General features: G+C 42.6%; 1 protein-coding gene and 1 long non-coding RNA gene across 3 annotated transcripts; both read left to right on the top strand.

Annotated features, from left to right (window-relative positions):
• The first annotated feature begins 1,538 nt into the window (after positions 1–1,538).
• On the top strand, positions 1,539–9,259 carry LOC132472410 (uncharacterized). Of its 2 annotated transcripts, none has more exons than XR_009529066.1 (4): positions 1,539–2,170; positions 2,972–3,029; positions 4,256–4,747; positions 9,032–9,259. It is a non-coding gene; the product is annotated as an uncharacterized LOC132472410 (long non-coding RNA). The 2 variants fall into 2 exon arrangements; XR_009529065.1 differs by lacking the exon at positions 9,032–9,259 and adding an exon at positions 7,243–7,484.
• Positions 9,260–9,654: 395 nt separating this feature from the next.
• On the top strand, positions 9,655–10,526 carry LOC132472101 (xaa-Pro dipeptidase-like). The gene is made up of 2 exons (XM_060071556.1): positions 9,655–9,851; positions 10,236–10,526. The coding sequence occupies exons 1-2, from the start codon at positions 9,684–9,686 to the stop codon at positions 10,299–10,301; spliced, it is 234 nt and encodes a 77-aa protein (XP_059927539.1). The 5' UTR covers positions 9,655–9,683; the 3' UTR covers positions 10,302–10,526.
• The last annotated feature ends 4,776 nt before the right edge of the window (positions 10,527–15,302 follow it).

The following is a 15,302-nucleotide window of genomic DNA, read 5'->3' as shown; positions in this document are numbered from 1 at the left end:
TGGGTATACTCAAAATAAATGGCGTTGAACTTCAGTCTTGCACAACGACTTTATTAAAAGAGAGTTGCATCTCCCCCTACTGTTTACATTGTATGACTGCAGTAAACAGAACGTGTATATGAGTGTGCTTGTGTGTGTAAGTGAGACAGATCCTGAATTCAATGGACAGAGATTACAATTAAAATTGTATTTCATCACTTTGAGTCAGGTTATGGGGTCCAGTTTTCCTCTGTTGTAATACCTCTTCTTCATCAATATATTTCAATATAATCAAGACTGCTTAATAGGTGCAAAGCAATAGCTCTAGCTTTATCCGTTATAATAACTGGTAAATATTTACAAGTGATATAATTATTAGTAAGTATGTGCTAGTAATATAAAACAACCCTTCAAGCCTTCTGCTAGCGTTGGTCCTCACATCCTTATGGGTTAAACCACTGGTCAGCTGACGTCTTCTCAAAAAAAACACCTGACGTCCCTGTCACGTGAATCTACCACGAGACTCTGTCATCACTTTGTGTTTATGAATATATATCATTTGAATAATCAGCATATCATAACAGCTGCGAGCTCTTGTGATATATTAGCTGAAATAATAAGCTTAGCTCTAAAATCTCAAGTATATGGATGATGCAAATATATACATTTGATCACACCTTTAAAGGGGACATATTATACCACCAGGTGTGAGTGTGATAACCGTTACAAGCTGTCACCTTTAAACAAGGAGCGTGGTAACACTCAGGCTTTCTCCCCCGTTTTTAGCAGGTTAGCATCAGCCGTCCTCACCAACCCGCCCCCCCTGGCGGTGTTCTTCTGCGGTACCTTGCAGGCAGACCCCCAGAGAGGGGATCCTCCCCTCCTCCTCGGGGTTCCAAGCCCTGAGAACGGCGAGGATCCCCTGGGCGACCGACGCGGACGCCGGCCTCGTCCCCCGGGGTTCGGACGCCACCGCCGCCCTGCAACCCTTGAGCAACTCGGGAGGATCCGTCTTCAGCCAGGTTGTGTACGAAATGGAAAAGATCAGCTGAAGATGATAGACCCCTATGTTTTTTATCGTCAATCAAAAAGATCATCCGAAGACTTCTTATGCGTCTTAAAAAAACCGTTAATAGGGAGCAGAGAGAACAGGGACGTTTTTTGCGTTATTTACGTTACAAAATCGTGCTCTGTTCTGATCTTTCAACTATACGAACTCTCGAATTGAACCTACAGCGCCTTTTAATAGTGACATATATACATCCAGGTGTTACTGTGTTTAGCCGTTACAAGCAGTTTTGAAAATCTGCCTCTTCCGACATCACAAGAGGGGATGTCAAACTAAATGTGTGCTGGATAGATCAGTCTACCAGCCTACCCAGTGGACTGCAGCAAAGGTTGCTCATCTCTCCGTCACACATCTAGGTGGAGACGCCCACTTGTGATGTCAGAAGAGGCAGATTTTCAAAACGGCTTGTAACGGCCAATCACACTCACACCTGGTGGAAAATGTATTCTTTAAAACGATTTAATGCATTTGGTTGTAGAATCCTGATTTTGCTGAAGAATATTTATTGACTGTTTATTGACTACTATTATTACTTTTGGTGATTTACATTTAAACTTTACATTTTTTCATAACTTCTCTCGGCTATGACGACATTTGGCACATCTTAATTCCCATTCACCCTATTAATCTATATTGATCTCCCAAATCACTCATCTAGCCTACTACATCCAACATTGGGGAGATGAAGTCAACAGTTAATCATTTGAATTTGAATTCAAGTAAAATGTAAGTAAGTGTCTAAAAATATATTTGAGGTTGAAAATAGCTTTATTCAAAACATTTTTCTTTGGGCTGTCTGCCAAAGCAGAAGGTAGAACTTAGAAATCCGGCATCAGGATTATTATAATTATTTGGAAACGTTGTTCTTCTCGCTCTTGACTGTGACCGCTACCACTCTACCAGTCATTACATGTGGTCCACGTCTGTCTGCTGCCTGGCAGGCCCACCTACTGGCTGGGGAAGGACACCCTGAGGGTGTCTGCCAAACTGTTTGCGGAGAACCGCCGTCGGCTGTGCCAGGGGCTGGGTGCCGCCGGAGCGCCCCCAGGAGCGGTGGTCCTCTTGCAGGGCGGGGAGCAGAAGCAGCGGTACTGCACCGACACGGACGACGTCTTCAGACAGGTGGGAGGCTTCCCGTCTGGCGCCTAGGCCTAGCCTCCACCTCCAGCGCCCTGCTGCCTCAGCGAGGTCTCTCCGTCGGGGGAATAGATCTCATACTTCACGCATGGAGGAGGGAAAGATTTAATTATTCTAAATCGGTCCTCGCCAAAAGGAGAAAGTGTCAGTGGCCAGGCTGATCAGCTACACTTTATCTTTGTCTTCCTTTGTGCAGAGCAGGGATGTGATATTGAGCTTGCCCAAAATGTTCTGGCAATATGGGGGAAAAATACATGTCTTAATCAGTACCAGACATACTATTCCATGCAATCAATTGTGATTGATTGATTGTTTAATCAAAGGTAGTGGAATCAGTGTACTTCAATACCTCTCCTTCTCGCTGTATGAGTAATTTTCCAATGGACGTCTGGACTCACCGAGGCTGATTTCTTTGGTGCTGTTGAGGTCATAAACAGGAGAATCCGGCCTCTTTTTCCCCAACCTGGCTGAGAGCTATGCCATCGATGGGAGAGTAAACCATGGTTTTCATAATGTGAAGATGCTATCTTCAGCAGCCATCACTGACTCGCTTGCTTTGGGTCCGTTTCAAAATGTCTACAACACGTTCAATACATTGAGCAAATGAAAAGTTATATGCAGCACAACATTGTGTCTGGATATAATGCACCAACTTTAAAACAATTGGAAAGAGTCATCTTTGCAATCTTCATCAAATTGTATGAGTTACTCAAAAAATTTCGCTATTTTTGATCCAAGAAATTATGTCTTTCCTTACCTAACTAGTCTCTATCTCTGTGTTGACAGGATCTATCCCATGGAGCACTTCAAAGAGAAATATGCTGTTGATGTAAGTCCATGTGATGTAAGTCTAGGGAAGTCATCACTTCTGCTCTGGTCCACTTGTGTTGGCTGACATTTTCCCAGGATCTGAACTTTAAAGTTAAGGTTAGCCAGCCATAAACTTGCTGTGTCTCTGTAGGGCTGTTTCTAAAGGTGAAATCCACCCATCCCTACTTAAGTTCATAGCTGGTGTTGGTGTTGAAATGGTGGTATGGTCCAAATGAAGTGGTTCCATACAAACGCTGAATCCATATCATAACTACAATTGTGAGTGGGTTGGAAGGCCTCTTGAATATCTGCACTGTGATTAATTCTGTACATTAGTGATCTCAATCATCTCCTGTTATTTAACTACCCGTCTCTTCGTTTTTTTATCAAACATCTAAGAGGAGCAGAAACAGAATCTTAAAAGCCTGGCGGTATTACTTTAATGACACATGACATAAAAGTCAATTTCATTTCTTTAAAGGTGTTCATTAAAATAAATTGTTCTTGCAGTAATATACTCCTTGATTTTATTTAATTAATGTTATGACATCTCGTTATTGGTTAAGGAGCTAGTTCAAGCCAATGGTTTCTGGATATTAAAGGCACGTGCGGTTTCTTTTGCTTTCATTTTTCCTTGCTGACGACCTGCGTTTTTTTCATTTATCTTCACAAAACTAACTGAAAAATAATGACTGTCAATGTCATTTGACGTTTACTTAAGTCAAATAAGTAAGTACTTGAGTTATTGAGTTTTGATGTACAGAAGATGTACAGAGATAATAAAATGAAGACGGGTAATACTCTGTGAGTGAAATAACTCTGCCTTCTAAGTACTAAGGCCCAACCGACTGCATCTTAGTGGCCGACGCGATACTGATATTAGTGAGTAAAAAAACTGGCGATATCGATATATCGGTAAATATTGGATGTATATTGTGGTATTCTGTGGTCGTAGCAGCTCTTTGGGATTTGCTAATCACCCTCAAGCAATGATTCAGGCGTCATCACAATAAAATCATGAACTAAAGGAACAAATTAACTGTATGGAGAGGAGCTACCATCCGTCACACAGAACCCAATGTAAATCTGTTGGTGTCCCGAGTGTTTGCATAGATTTGCTCAGATAAAGTTTTCACATGCATTTCGGTAAGCATACACGCGGATACCGATCTATCTGTGTAGGGCGAATATTGGCAGATAAAATCGGACAAGCAATATATCCGTCGAGCTCCACTAAATACTGCATCCCGACCTTTTCAGATTGCAGACACTGATCAGCCTGGATCCAGCCGTCCCGCTCACATTGCTATGTGACCTTCTGGGGGAACATTGACCTTGGGAAGCGGCTGGGAAGCTCTCAGTTTGAAGGCAATAACTGCTGCCTCACATGGCCCCAATTATTCATTCCTATGATTATTCATTAATGTAATCGTGCTTTGTTCAGACGGCTTCTGGGGGACTTTTACTATGCATACAGATTGCGGGTGATTACCTTCATTTTGGAACAAATTTGATTAGACTAATGGTTTTGCCAGGCTTTGTGAGTTCATATAAATGGCAGGATAATGGTTTTATCCTTGCCAATAGCTGGAATTATTTCCTTAGAAATGTGCGATTACATATTTTCAACATAAAACAACATACGCTTCAGAAGCTGTCACATATGTACGTATGTTGGTGCTAACTGTGTCACCTTTTCTCCGCCAGCTTTGAAGTAATCAACACCATACTGCATCCAGTCATCGTGGAATGGTGAGTCAGCATTTTTTTAAACACGGCTGTTTTTAAATTGCCAATTCATTGTTATATGAGGAAATACATAGATCCACCATGGCTAGTATTGTCTGTCACTTTTATCATGTCCTCCAATTAATTATATCTTCAATCTTTGTTTTTGTATTTAAGGGTCTCATGTCCGATTTGACCTGTTCGCAATCTCCCGAGCTTCCCAAAGGGGAATTTGTGTGTGTGTATGTGCATGTGGTTGTGCCCGTTTGTGTGTTCGTGCTTGGGCCTGTGTGCAGTGAAGAGCAGTGTGTGTTGTCCTAGCCCCCCCCCCCCCCACCTCTCAGACAGAGCTGTAATGGGCTCCGTGCCAGCCTGTGTGTCCCCAGCATTAGGCTCTGGGCTCTCCAGATCAATTGACATTTTCTGAAATAAGGAGGAATGCTTCTCAGGCACACCCGGTGGCCAGAATCACTTGATAGAACTCTCCCTGCTCATCTCCAACAGCGGTCTTTAATGGACATTGTGTGTTGTCTAGATCAAGCCGGCTTACATTGGCAACCCTGCTGGTAACCGGAGTACAGGTTCTCATTTGTAATTCTCTGTGCCTTGAATGTGTGATCACAAAGAAAACAAAGGTGACACACTTGCCTCTGTAACAGCCATGAGGAATGGGAAAAATGTCTGCGAAAGTGATGTTATACATATTATAGTGGTGTTATCATGGGCAAATAATGTCTGTGAGGTTCAGGTTGACTTCAGGTTTCAATACCAAACACTATCAAACATAATCAATAGAGACATTGACCTGGTGACATCTACTTTAAGTATTCTATCCGCCTTCAAATCTCCAACTGAAGAAGCTGGGTGGAGCTAGGTGGATGTTTTCTGACATCCAGCTGGTCAGGGTACATTTACCTTACGTTCAAGAAATATAAAAAATAGCAATTCCTTGTTTACACCAGCAACGCAAGACAAGCGACGTGGAACACATTCGGTCACAGATCAAAGAAAACCCAAAGAGTACAGTACTAGCTAAAGTTTCTCTCGTCCAATCCAGAAAGGTCTCGGGAAAGATTTTGAACGCGAGAAAAAGATAATAGTTCTGAACACATACTGTTTCGTTCTGCTTTCGTCGATATTGTACCGTATCATCTGTATATTCAGAAATGCTCATCTGAATTCCTCCACAGTCCACTCGGAGGAAAGAGTTCATGATATTTAGCAGGCAAGAAGTGGGGAAATAGCGATGGCTTTAAACCCGGGAACACAGGGCTTAGGACGCCAGAGACTTGAGTGAACGGGTGATTCTGGTTCCCTGTTTCACTTTGACGGAGAGAACATTCTATCCCCCTGATTCTAGATCTGTGGGATAAAAGTGCTTGAGCCCTACAAAGCAGAGGTCTGTTACCCAGACACACATTGTGGGAATCCATGAAGGCAGAGAGCAGATGGTACTCTTTCACTTGAATACACCCCAGCATAATAATTTGATAGTGTGTGTGTGTGTGTGTGTGTATTTGTTTGTGTGTGTGTGTGTGTGTGTGTGTGTGTGTGTGTGTGTGTGTGTGTGTGTGTGTGTGTGTGTGTGTGTGTGTGTGTGTGTGTGTGTGTGTGTGTCTTTGTGCATGTGTGTCTTTGTGCTTGTGTGTCTTTGTGTGTGTGTGTGTGTATGTGTGTCTTTGTGTGTGTGTGTGTGTGTGTGTGTGTGTGTGTGTGTGTGTGTGTGTGTGTGCTTTTGCGTTTGTGTGTCTGTGTGCTTTTGCGTTTGTGTGTCTCCGTGTGTGTGTCTGTGTTTTTATGACAAAATACACATCATAGCAAACAAGCTACAAAGAAATATTCATCCATCTTTCTTCATGCGTATTTTCTTTAAAATGCCGTTGTTGTCACTGCTCCCATCTTTAACCACAGTCTCCCATTTGAATCATATTCATTCTCTGGTTTCTGGGCTGTGTTGAAGGTCTATAGTTCATGGATCCCTGATATCTGGAGTGCTGATGCAGTCTCATGCACTCTCAGATCAGATACTGAGAGAGTGCACCTTCTTATCAGTAGGAATGGCTGACAGGCTCACAGAGAAACCACAAGAGTGCGGGCCTTATCTCCTCAAGGTGTATCATTGAATAACCCAGGATCGTATTCTAACTCAATTCATTGGGATTTCAGAATAATTCAAAACTATGTATCCTAAGTTGAAGTGATCACACTATTATTAAAAGAAAAAATCATTGGTAATGGTTCTTAAAACCATTTCACGCTAACATAATATTCCTCTCACATAGCAAAATACAACAAACATAAAATTCTCTATCTTTTGTTTCTATATTGAAACCCTTACCAACAGGTTGCTCATATGAGTCTTGAACGTTTTGGGTTATATCTTCATGGTTCAATGCTCTTATTGTCAGTTGCTCCATCAATGTAATGTAAAAACCAAACCATCATAGCTCTCAGCCTTGACTGTGGTTCACCAGTTGCATGAACACATGCGGCCTGCTGACCTCTGATTGTTTCTTCAGCCGGGTGACCGAGACTGGTATGGAGCTGGAGATCATGCGCTACACACTCAGGATCTCCAGTGAAGCCCACAAAAACGTTGGATCCGATTTAGGGTTGAAGCCTATGAGTTCCAATTAATTTTAGACAGTATACAAAAGATTTTGGTTGCACATCCATATTCATAATATCGTGCAGTGTGTTTATACATTATTTTGTCCCCAACATAGGGGTTTCATCTATACAGGCGTATCTATACAGGTCATCCGACCGAGTGGTGTGACCTGACAACTAGCTTGTATTGCTTCTTCCTTTTTAGTGAGTCAGGAGATTCTGAGGCTTCTGGTTTCATCTAGTAAAGGTCATCACTTTTCAGTTGAATCCAGTCGCTGTCACTGTGCCCTGAATGCAGTATGTTGTTTCTGCATAAGTATTTTTAGTATGGAGTATTTTTTAATGCATAATTCAGTCCAATGACTGAAATTCCGTGACTGCCCTGGGCACTCCCAGGGATGTTTAATAAGGGATATTTTTTAGTTGATTTCACATACAAAACACCTTTAAAGAGCATCACATTAGCGCTGCATTGGGAAGTTTTAATTGCGGCTTAGAACCATCGCTTCTAGCCATGGCGTTCACGACTTTCACAACATCCATTTAATTCTTCAAACTAAACAAAGCCCTTTGCCCATACTTGTTTTTTGTGAACATGAACGTGAAACTCTGTCTTAAAACGAAAATCTCAGTCAGAAAGAGAACGAAATGGAGAGGTGGGTAGCCACACAGCCACAGTTACGAAAACAAACATATTTTTTTGACTTATATTGAATCACATCAAATAAATGAACAAATATTGGGTTTGTTGTCCACACATTAATCATTGACATTCCACACAGAATTATATTGCATTTAATTGAATTGAGTCTCCTCAGGTGCAATCCCCACTCAGGTAAAGAGGGGGAGGGGGGGGACTTGGAGAGTGAGACGAGAGAGGGAAGCCGACACCCCCGCCCACAGCACTGTGGCCGTAACAATCCCAACGAAGATTCAATGTCATCCCTGGGTCACTCAAAAAAATGCATTTCAAAGAACATCATCAGCTACATGAAATAGCACTGAACGCGACGGCTCAGATGTAAAAAGCCTGGGAGGTGACATGGGAGTAATGTTTTAATAAAAAAAAACTAGTAGGTGCAGTCGTCAGGCGATATATATATATTTTTTTTCTAATGTTGTTCTCCAGTTTCATTTCCCCTCCCAGCACTGGGCCCTGGGAGAGCCTGTGGAGGGCTCTGTGGTGTTTGTGAAACACAACCAGGAGGTGCCTGCTCAGCACGGCGGTCTGCTGGGCTTCCTGTGCTCTGTGGAGAGTCACAGAGAACTGTTTGATGTGCTTTACCGTGGATGATCAGGGCACCTACGCTTAACGCTTTCTTGAAAAGCACACGGTCAAAGGAAGGGCATCGCTCTGCCAATTATCCTCTGCCGTTTCTTTACTCTTATTTTTCCTTTAAACCTGACACTGCTATTATCGTGTGTGAGTGTGTGTGTGTGTGTGTGTGTGTGTGTGTGTGTGTGTGTGTGTGTGTGTGTGTGTGTGTGTGTATTTGTGTGTTTGTGCATGCGCATGAATATAGAACAAACATCTATTTGTTGTGTAGTGTTCGGTGTAATCTAAATGGTAGGACCTACTCAATGATAGGCAAACAAAGTAGAAAGTCGACATCAAGAGCTTGAAGCTTCTGGTTGCTGAAATACACATCCAGGGTCTCATGTTATTCTGTGTGTCTTTTGTGTTTGATTTCCTTGCAGTCTCTTCCAGCACTACTGCTCGCCAAAGGAGGGATGCGTCACTCATCGTACACCTGCATCTGGGGAACATAGGACATTTAAAAATGCTGCTCCAGTGCCCTTAAGCAAGGTGACTCACTTGTGTCCTAGTGTACGACTGAGGTTGTGTCTAGGCATCAACGGTCCAACGGTTTCCTTTCTCAAGCAGAACCTTAACTAATGAATCAAACCTCCACATTGACACAGACAAACTAGTATTTAGTTAAACTTAAAATGCATGCTCAATTATTATCAAAAATGTTTGAGACATAGCAGCATGACGTTGAATAAGAACCTTATGGCTAGTTTGATGATGGGTGAAGAACACCTTGTGAATGAAAGAGGTCAAAAGAGAAGAGAAGAGAGGCAACCAAATCGTCAGCCGTCTGTGTCTTATGAAGATATAGGGGTGCTTCTTAGCTCTTCATTCGTCCATTTGAAAAGCACTATGAGACTTGACTGAGACATTAATCCATGCAGATTAGAATTTTTCCGGATATTTTTGTTGATAAAATTACTTAATTACATGTGTGACTACTTCATAAAATAACATCTTCAAGGGTTCAATGTGCCCGAGAAGGCGCACCTTATAACTAGGGGGCCTTTGACACGTCCAGGGGTGAAGTGGGCTGACATGCACCTGCTGGCGGACCGAACCCACCTGGAGGAGCTGCTGAAGCTGGGCATCCTGAAGGGCAACGTGGAGGACATGATGGGGGTCCGCCTGGGAGCCGTCTTCATGCCCCACGGCCTGGGCCACCTGCTGGGCTGCGACGTGCACGATGTCGGGGGGTACCTGGAGGTCAGCGTGATATGAATATGGAGATCCGTATCATACTGCTAATGCTAGCAATGGAGCTTTGTCTAGACTCTAGATACTCTAAGAATTTTTTTAGATAAAAGATGGTTAAAGTCTGTTAAAAATTGTATGTGAATGGTATTGATTATCAAAGCAAATGATAACAGTATTTGAAGCGTTAATAAAGCATTATATCAAGTTTTCTAAAATCAAAAAGCAAAGCATATGTTTATTTATGAATGTTTATACATGCGTGTTTATTACGTGTATGTTTAACTTCTGGGAGGGAATTCATTTATTTTGAAATGGGAAAGTTTCCATGAGATAAGAAAATTATCTCATGGAAAATTCATATTTTTCTCAGACATTATTTTCATCCTATTGCAGTTAGGTTGGCTACCAGACCTGTTAGCATTCAATTTGACCGTAAAAGGGGACAAAGGAAAACATTGAAGGTTTGTATAAACATGGTAGTGGTAGAGTCCTGTCAGAAAAGGTAAGAAAAATATGAATATGTCTGGAAGGGTGTTCTGCACAACAGCTGCATTTAGCTCAAACCAAATGTCTCATGTCATTCTTTTCTTGGATGTTATATTATGAAATATATTGCCTCATTGTAACAAAAAACAACATTTTTATAAGCCACACTGAACAGATCAACCAGTGCTGAACATTTTACTTGTGTGTTTTAAGGTTCTATTCAAATTCTTAAAACGTATGCTTATTTTTGCATTGTAATACATAATTGTATTTTTAGGGAATATGAAGATAAATAAAAAAAAATAAAAAAATGTTGGAATGGAAAATTGAGGCTGAAAATCAGTGGTGTGTTTTGCACGATAATATATTATTGCATTATTTAATTCTCTAATATTACAAAGAAATCCACTGCTTCTCAGCCTCAAGATGGTGGGCGGGGTTTCTCCATCGGTCGGACCCTACCGGTACCTGAAGCTTCTTGGGTTTTGATTGTATTGCCGATGTATTCCTGTTGTAACCTAGGAATATCAGAATATCATCCAAAATGATGTCATTTAGACCCCTAACACCATACCTGGGCAGTGCAGTTCTAATACCTTCCCAATTCAATCAAGTCTGTGTTGTGATTCACTTTGCCTTTTTTTGTATGTATGCAGTAAACGATACATTAATGAAATGCAGACAGCAGATTACTTATTCATAAACTATGCGTAATATGTCCATTAAAGGAGGATTGGATGTGGTTGGCTTTGAAGTGTATCATATGCATGATGCAGTAGCCTACAGAATTGGAAGCTGCTCATACATCTTGCATAAATGCTGAATTAAAAAAAAATTGACCTTTTCACCCGGTTAAAGGTCAATGTATTTATTCATTCATTAATCAATAACTAAGTCGCCTCATGTATAAAATATATTTAGCCTTTGATCAAATGTCATGATCCCTCGCTGGAATTGAGTTTGAATCAAGTGGCCAATCCAGAGACCGCTAAGTGACAGCTTGTTGTTGTCGTTGTTGTTGTTGTTTTCGTTGTCGTTGATGATGTGGTCAAGGTGGAAATCGAGGACGACATCGCCGTGACCAAGGACGGGGTGGAGCTCCTGACGTGCACGGCGTCTGCGTCCCTCAGTGCATTGGTCAGCAGTGAGGAGATCTGAAGGACATCACTTGGAACTATGGTGACGGCTTTCCGGAAGGAACGTTCCGGAATGTGGCGAGGGAATCGTTTAAAATGGAAGAGTCTTTGAAGAGTAAATAATATCTTTTTTTTTATATTTTTTAGTTTGACAACATATTGATTAAAATAATCAACTATTTACATTGCTGTTTTATGCAACTGAATTTAATAAACTCTTCTAATGGCAGGTTTCTGCAGGAATTGTGTTGAGTTTGTGTTACTGTACTGTTGCAGCTAACGTTGCATTCGGAAGAAAAGATGTTGAGTCTTCTTTAGCCTTCGGCATATTTATTTAGTAACTGCAGCGGACACATCATTCTCACGGTCACGCTGCTATTTTCCCGCGCTCTACTACGACATCTCAGCCGGAACAATAAACTATGAGGCAGATGCTGCGCCATAGCGCCTCCCCGTGGCACAAGCATATACACAGTACATCAGTACATATCAATGTAAAACCACATCACATACAACTGAGGACATATCTTAACACCCCCACTTGAACTCAGGTTGCTATACTCTTAAGCAAAAACAAAACAAAAACAGAATGAATGTGAACCCCTGTCATACACATATCAATCCCCAAAAAGAGCACCTGCAAACTTCTCCAGTTTCAACTTATTCACAGGTTTGGTCATCACATCAGCAACCATGTTATCAGTAGAACAATACATCAAAGTCACTCTTCCCTCATTCACAGTAGATCTGATGAAGTGGTACTTTATGTCGATATGTTTACACCTCTTTCTGTTTACAGGGTTTTTGGCAAGAGCGATTGTTCCCTGATTATCCTCATGTACTATAGTTTGTGTGTATTTGTAGTTATCTATGCCTCCCAATAACTGCTCTAGGTATAGACACTCTTGTATGGTGGATGCCAGTGCCATGTATTCTGCCTCGCATGTGGATAGCGCAACGGTAGGTTGCTTTCTAGTCTTCCACAAGACTAGGGAGCTGTTCTGACTAAGGCTCACACAGTATCCTGTGGTACTGCGTCTATCACTGGTATCAGCCGCCCAGTCTGCATCGCTGTAGGCCTGTATACCTAGCTCCTTACTGTCGTCTCTCCTAAAACTTAACCCTTTCTCTGCAGTGCCTTTGAGGTATCTTAGTACGTGCTTCACAGTGACCCACTGCTCCTCTGTAGGCTCAGCAAAGTACTGTGATAACCTGCTCACCACAAAACTTAGATCTGGTCTGGTACAAGTAGTTAGGTAGATAAGACTTCCTACTGCCTCCCTGTACAGCCTGACATCTTCCATCTTTACTGCATCCTCAGTATACTCTAGCTTTTGCTCACAGGGTGTCTCTCTGATCCTACAGTCTTGCATATTAAAACGCTGTAGTATCTTGTTAGTATACCTTTCCTGTGACATCTTTTATACATCCATCTGCCTGACTGAAATCGATACCCAGAAAATGTTTTAGTTTGCCTAAATCTTTCATTTTAAACTGTTCTGCCAGCATCTCTTTCACCTTTTTCAGTTTCTCTGTATTGCTTGCCGCAATAATCAAGTCATCGACCCATATGATTATGATCACCTTCCCTTCATTTGACTCTTGGGCATAAACACAGTGGTCAGCTAGGTTTTGTGTGAACCCATTCTCAGTCAAACAATTATGTAAAATCCTATTCCAATTGCGTCCAGATTGTTTAAGACCATAAAGTGATTTCTCTATCTTATACACTATATCCTCTTTCTCTTGATAACCCTCTGGTGGATTGATGTAGATCTCATAGTCTATGGGAGCGTGCAAGGAGTACATTTTCCTGTACCGCTTTCTGTAGCACTACTCTAACACTCGTCAGGTCTGCCGTGTGTTAGAGAAAAAAGAAATAATCCAGTTTATAATGGTTGCCAGCCTTTACAGAAACATTAACATTGCAAGCCTTTTACATTGCAATAATATTTTGCCATTTTCGCCAATTTTTATTTCAACAAGTGCTGTCGTGTTTCTGTCGAGCCACGAGGGGTAGTAGCGGGCTAGTCATCATTAGCAACATAGCCTCTTTGGCAAACCAGCTTGAAAACACAACTTTACATTGAATTTCATGCAAAGGAAGACCATAAATTGGTGACCGGATTAAAAGCAGCAATGAAATCAAGTGTGTAAGAGGATTTAAAATCGACATTACAACCCCCAACGTGGTACAAATACAAAGAAAATACAGCTCGATCCCCATTGACTATGGGCGCAGCCATCTTGTTTGCTAGTTGTACAGATCTGCTCGCTCTACTTTGAAAGCGACGAGATACTACCACCGAAAGGGGGCGTGCCTCAGTGAAATGCCGCAAGAAAGCTGGGAGATTGGCGACTTTACCACTTCGTACATCCAAATGGATAGCAGCATAAACTTTTGGTCTGTCTTGGCAAAGTGGCCATGTTTGTAGTCTTATCTTATCTACAAAATCATTACAACCTTATATGGTGTTGTCCATTATGTGGTTGAAGAAACCGTTCATAACTGTGGTTAGCTTGAAACATTTCATCAGAAATAGCAGAGACTAAAATTGTTTACATCACAAGCTGTCAAGCCGAGATGTACCAAACAGATTTAAGAAAGCGCTTTTTCAGGAGTGGCGACGCTAGGGAATAGAACAGTGGCGTGAAGCCTAGTGGGTCGGCGTGCTGCCGAGCGCTGGTGTGGGCTTACGCCCCGTGCCCACTACCTCCGTCAGTTGACCGTTGTCCATTGACTTTGAATGGGGACGGACGCGCAATGCATTGTGGATCCGTCCGTTCAGTTGGAGCGTTCGCCACCGTCAGAAAGTTGAAAAATGTTCAACTTTTTCGGCAGCGACGGTTCCGTCATCCAATCAGATCGCGTATGCAAATTTAAGCACTGTGACGCGACTCGGGGTCTGACGATACTGGAAAGCGGGAAAGCGGGTCATCTTGCCTCGCAACAAGCAGGAAGAAGCGGGAAGAACCCGGCGAAGCGATTTGATTGGCTGACGGATGCCTCTGCAAAGACTACTCCCCCATCCGTCAGCCACGCCTTCCCACGTCCGTTGACTGACGGTGCAGTGGGCAAGAGGCGTCACACCCCGTGCCCACTACCTCCGTCCGTTGCGTGATCCCCATTGACTTTAATGGGGACGGACGTGCAATGCATTGTGGATCCGTCCGTTCCGTTGGAGCCTTCGGCTCAGTCAAGAAGTTGAAAAATGTTCAACTTTTTCGGCAGCGACGGATCCGTCATCCAATCAGATCGCGTCTGCAAATTTAAGCACTGTGACGCGACTCGGGCTCTGACGATACTGGAAAGCGGGAAAGCGGGTCATCTTGCATCGCAACAAGCAGGAAGTAGCGGGAAGAACCCGGCGAAGCGATTTGATTGGCTGACGGATGCCTCTGCAAAGACTACTCCCCCATCAGTCAGCAACGCCTTCCCACCTCCGTTGACTGAAGGAGGTAGTGGGCACGGGGCGTTAGGCCTACGTCCGAAATAATGGTGGTGTTCTATTTGACGTGCCGCTTTGGCGCCTGTGTGTGTTGGGCTTTGGGCTCCACTATCCTTCACTGTTCTATTCCCTAGCGTCGCCGCCGCGGATTTCCCTTTCGTATACGGTCGTTGCCATCTGAAAGGGTCGATGCCCGACTATGACGTATTGCGTCAAAACACACCGCGTACATCACAGCGTGGTAACTATGGTTACTATGATGACACAAAGACTGGCTATGTTGGCAGACACAAACGGAATGAAAGAACTTATAGTCGGCAATTCAAGATATTAATACAAAATATTCGTACAATACAACAACGATTAACGATAATTATGTTCTTGCGTCA

This window comes from Gadus macrocephalus, chromosome 14 (genome assembly GCF_031168955.1).
Source record: "Gadus macrocephalus chromosome 14, ASM3116895v1".
In the NCBI taxonomy this organism is placed as follows: domain Eukaryota; kingdom Metazoa; phylum Chordata; class Actinopteri; order Gadiformes; family Gadidae; genus Gadus; species Gadus macrocephalus.
The sequence above is the reverse complement of the archived record's forward strand: the minus strand, read 5'-3'. Positions and strand labels throughout refer to the sequence as shown.

What these genes read in the sequence shown, in the direction of transcription:
- LOC132472101 (XM_060071556.1), top strand. Translation starts at nt 9,684, where the DNA reads ATGCACCTGCTGGCGGACCGAACCCACCTGGAGGAGCTGCTGAAGCTG. An exon ending in ATGTCGGGGGGTACCTGGAG is followed by an intron (nt 9,852 to 10,235) that starts GTCAGCGTGATA and finishes ATCCTATTGCAG; the next exon opens with TTAGGTTGGCTACCAGACCT.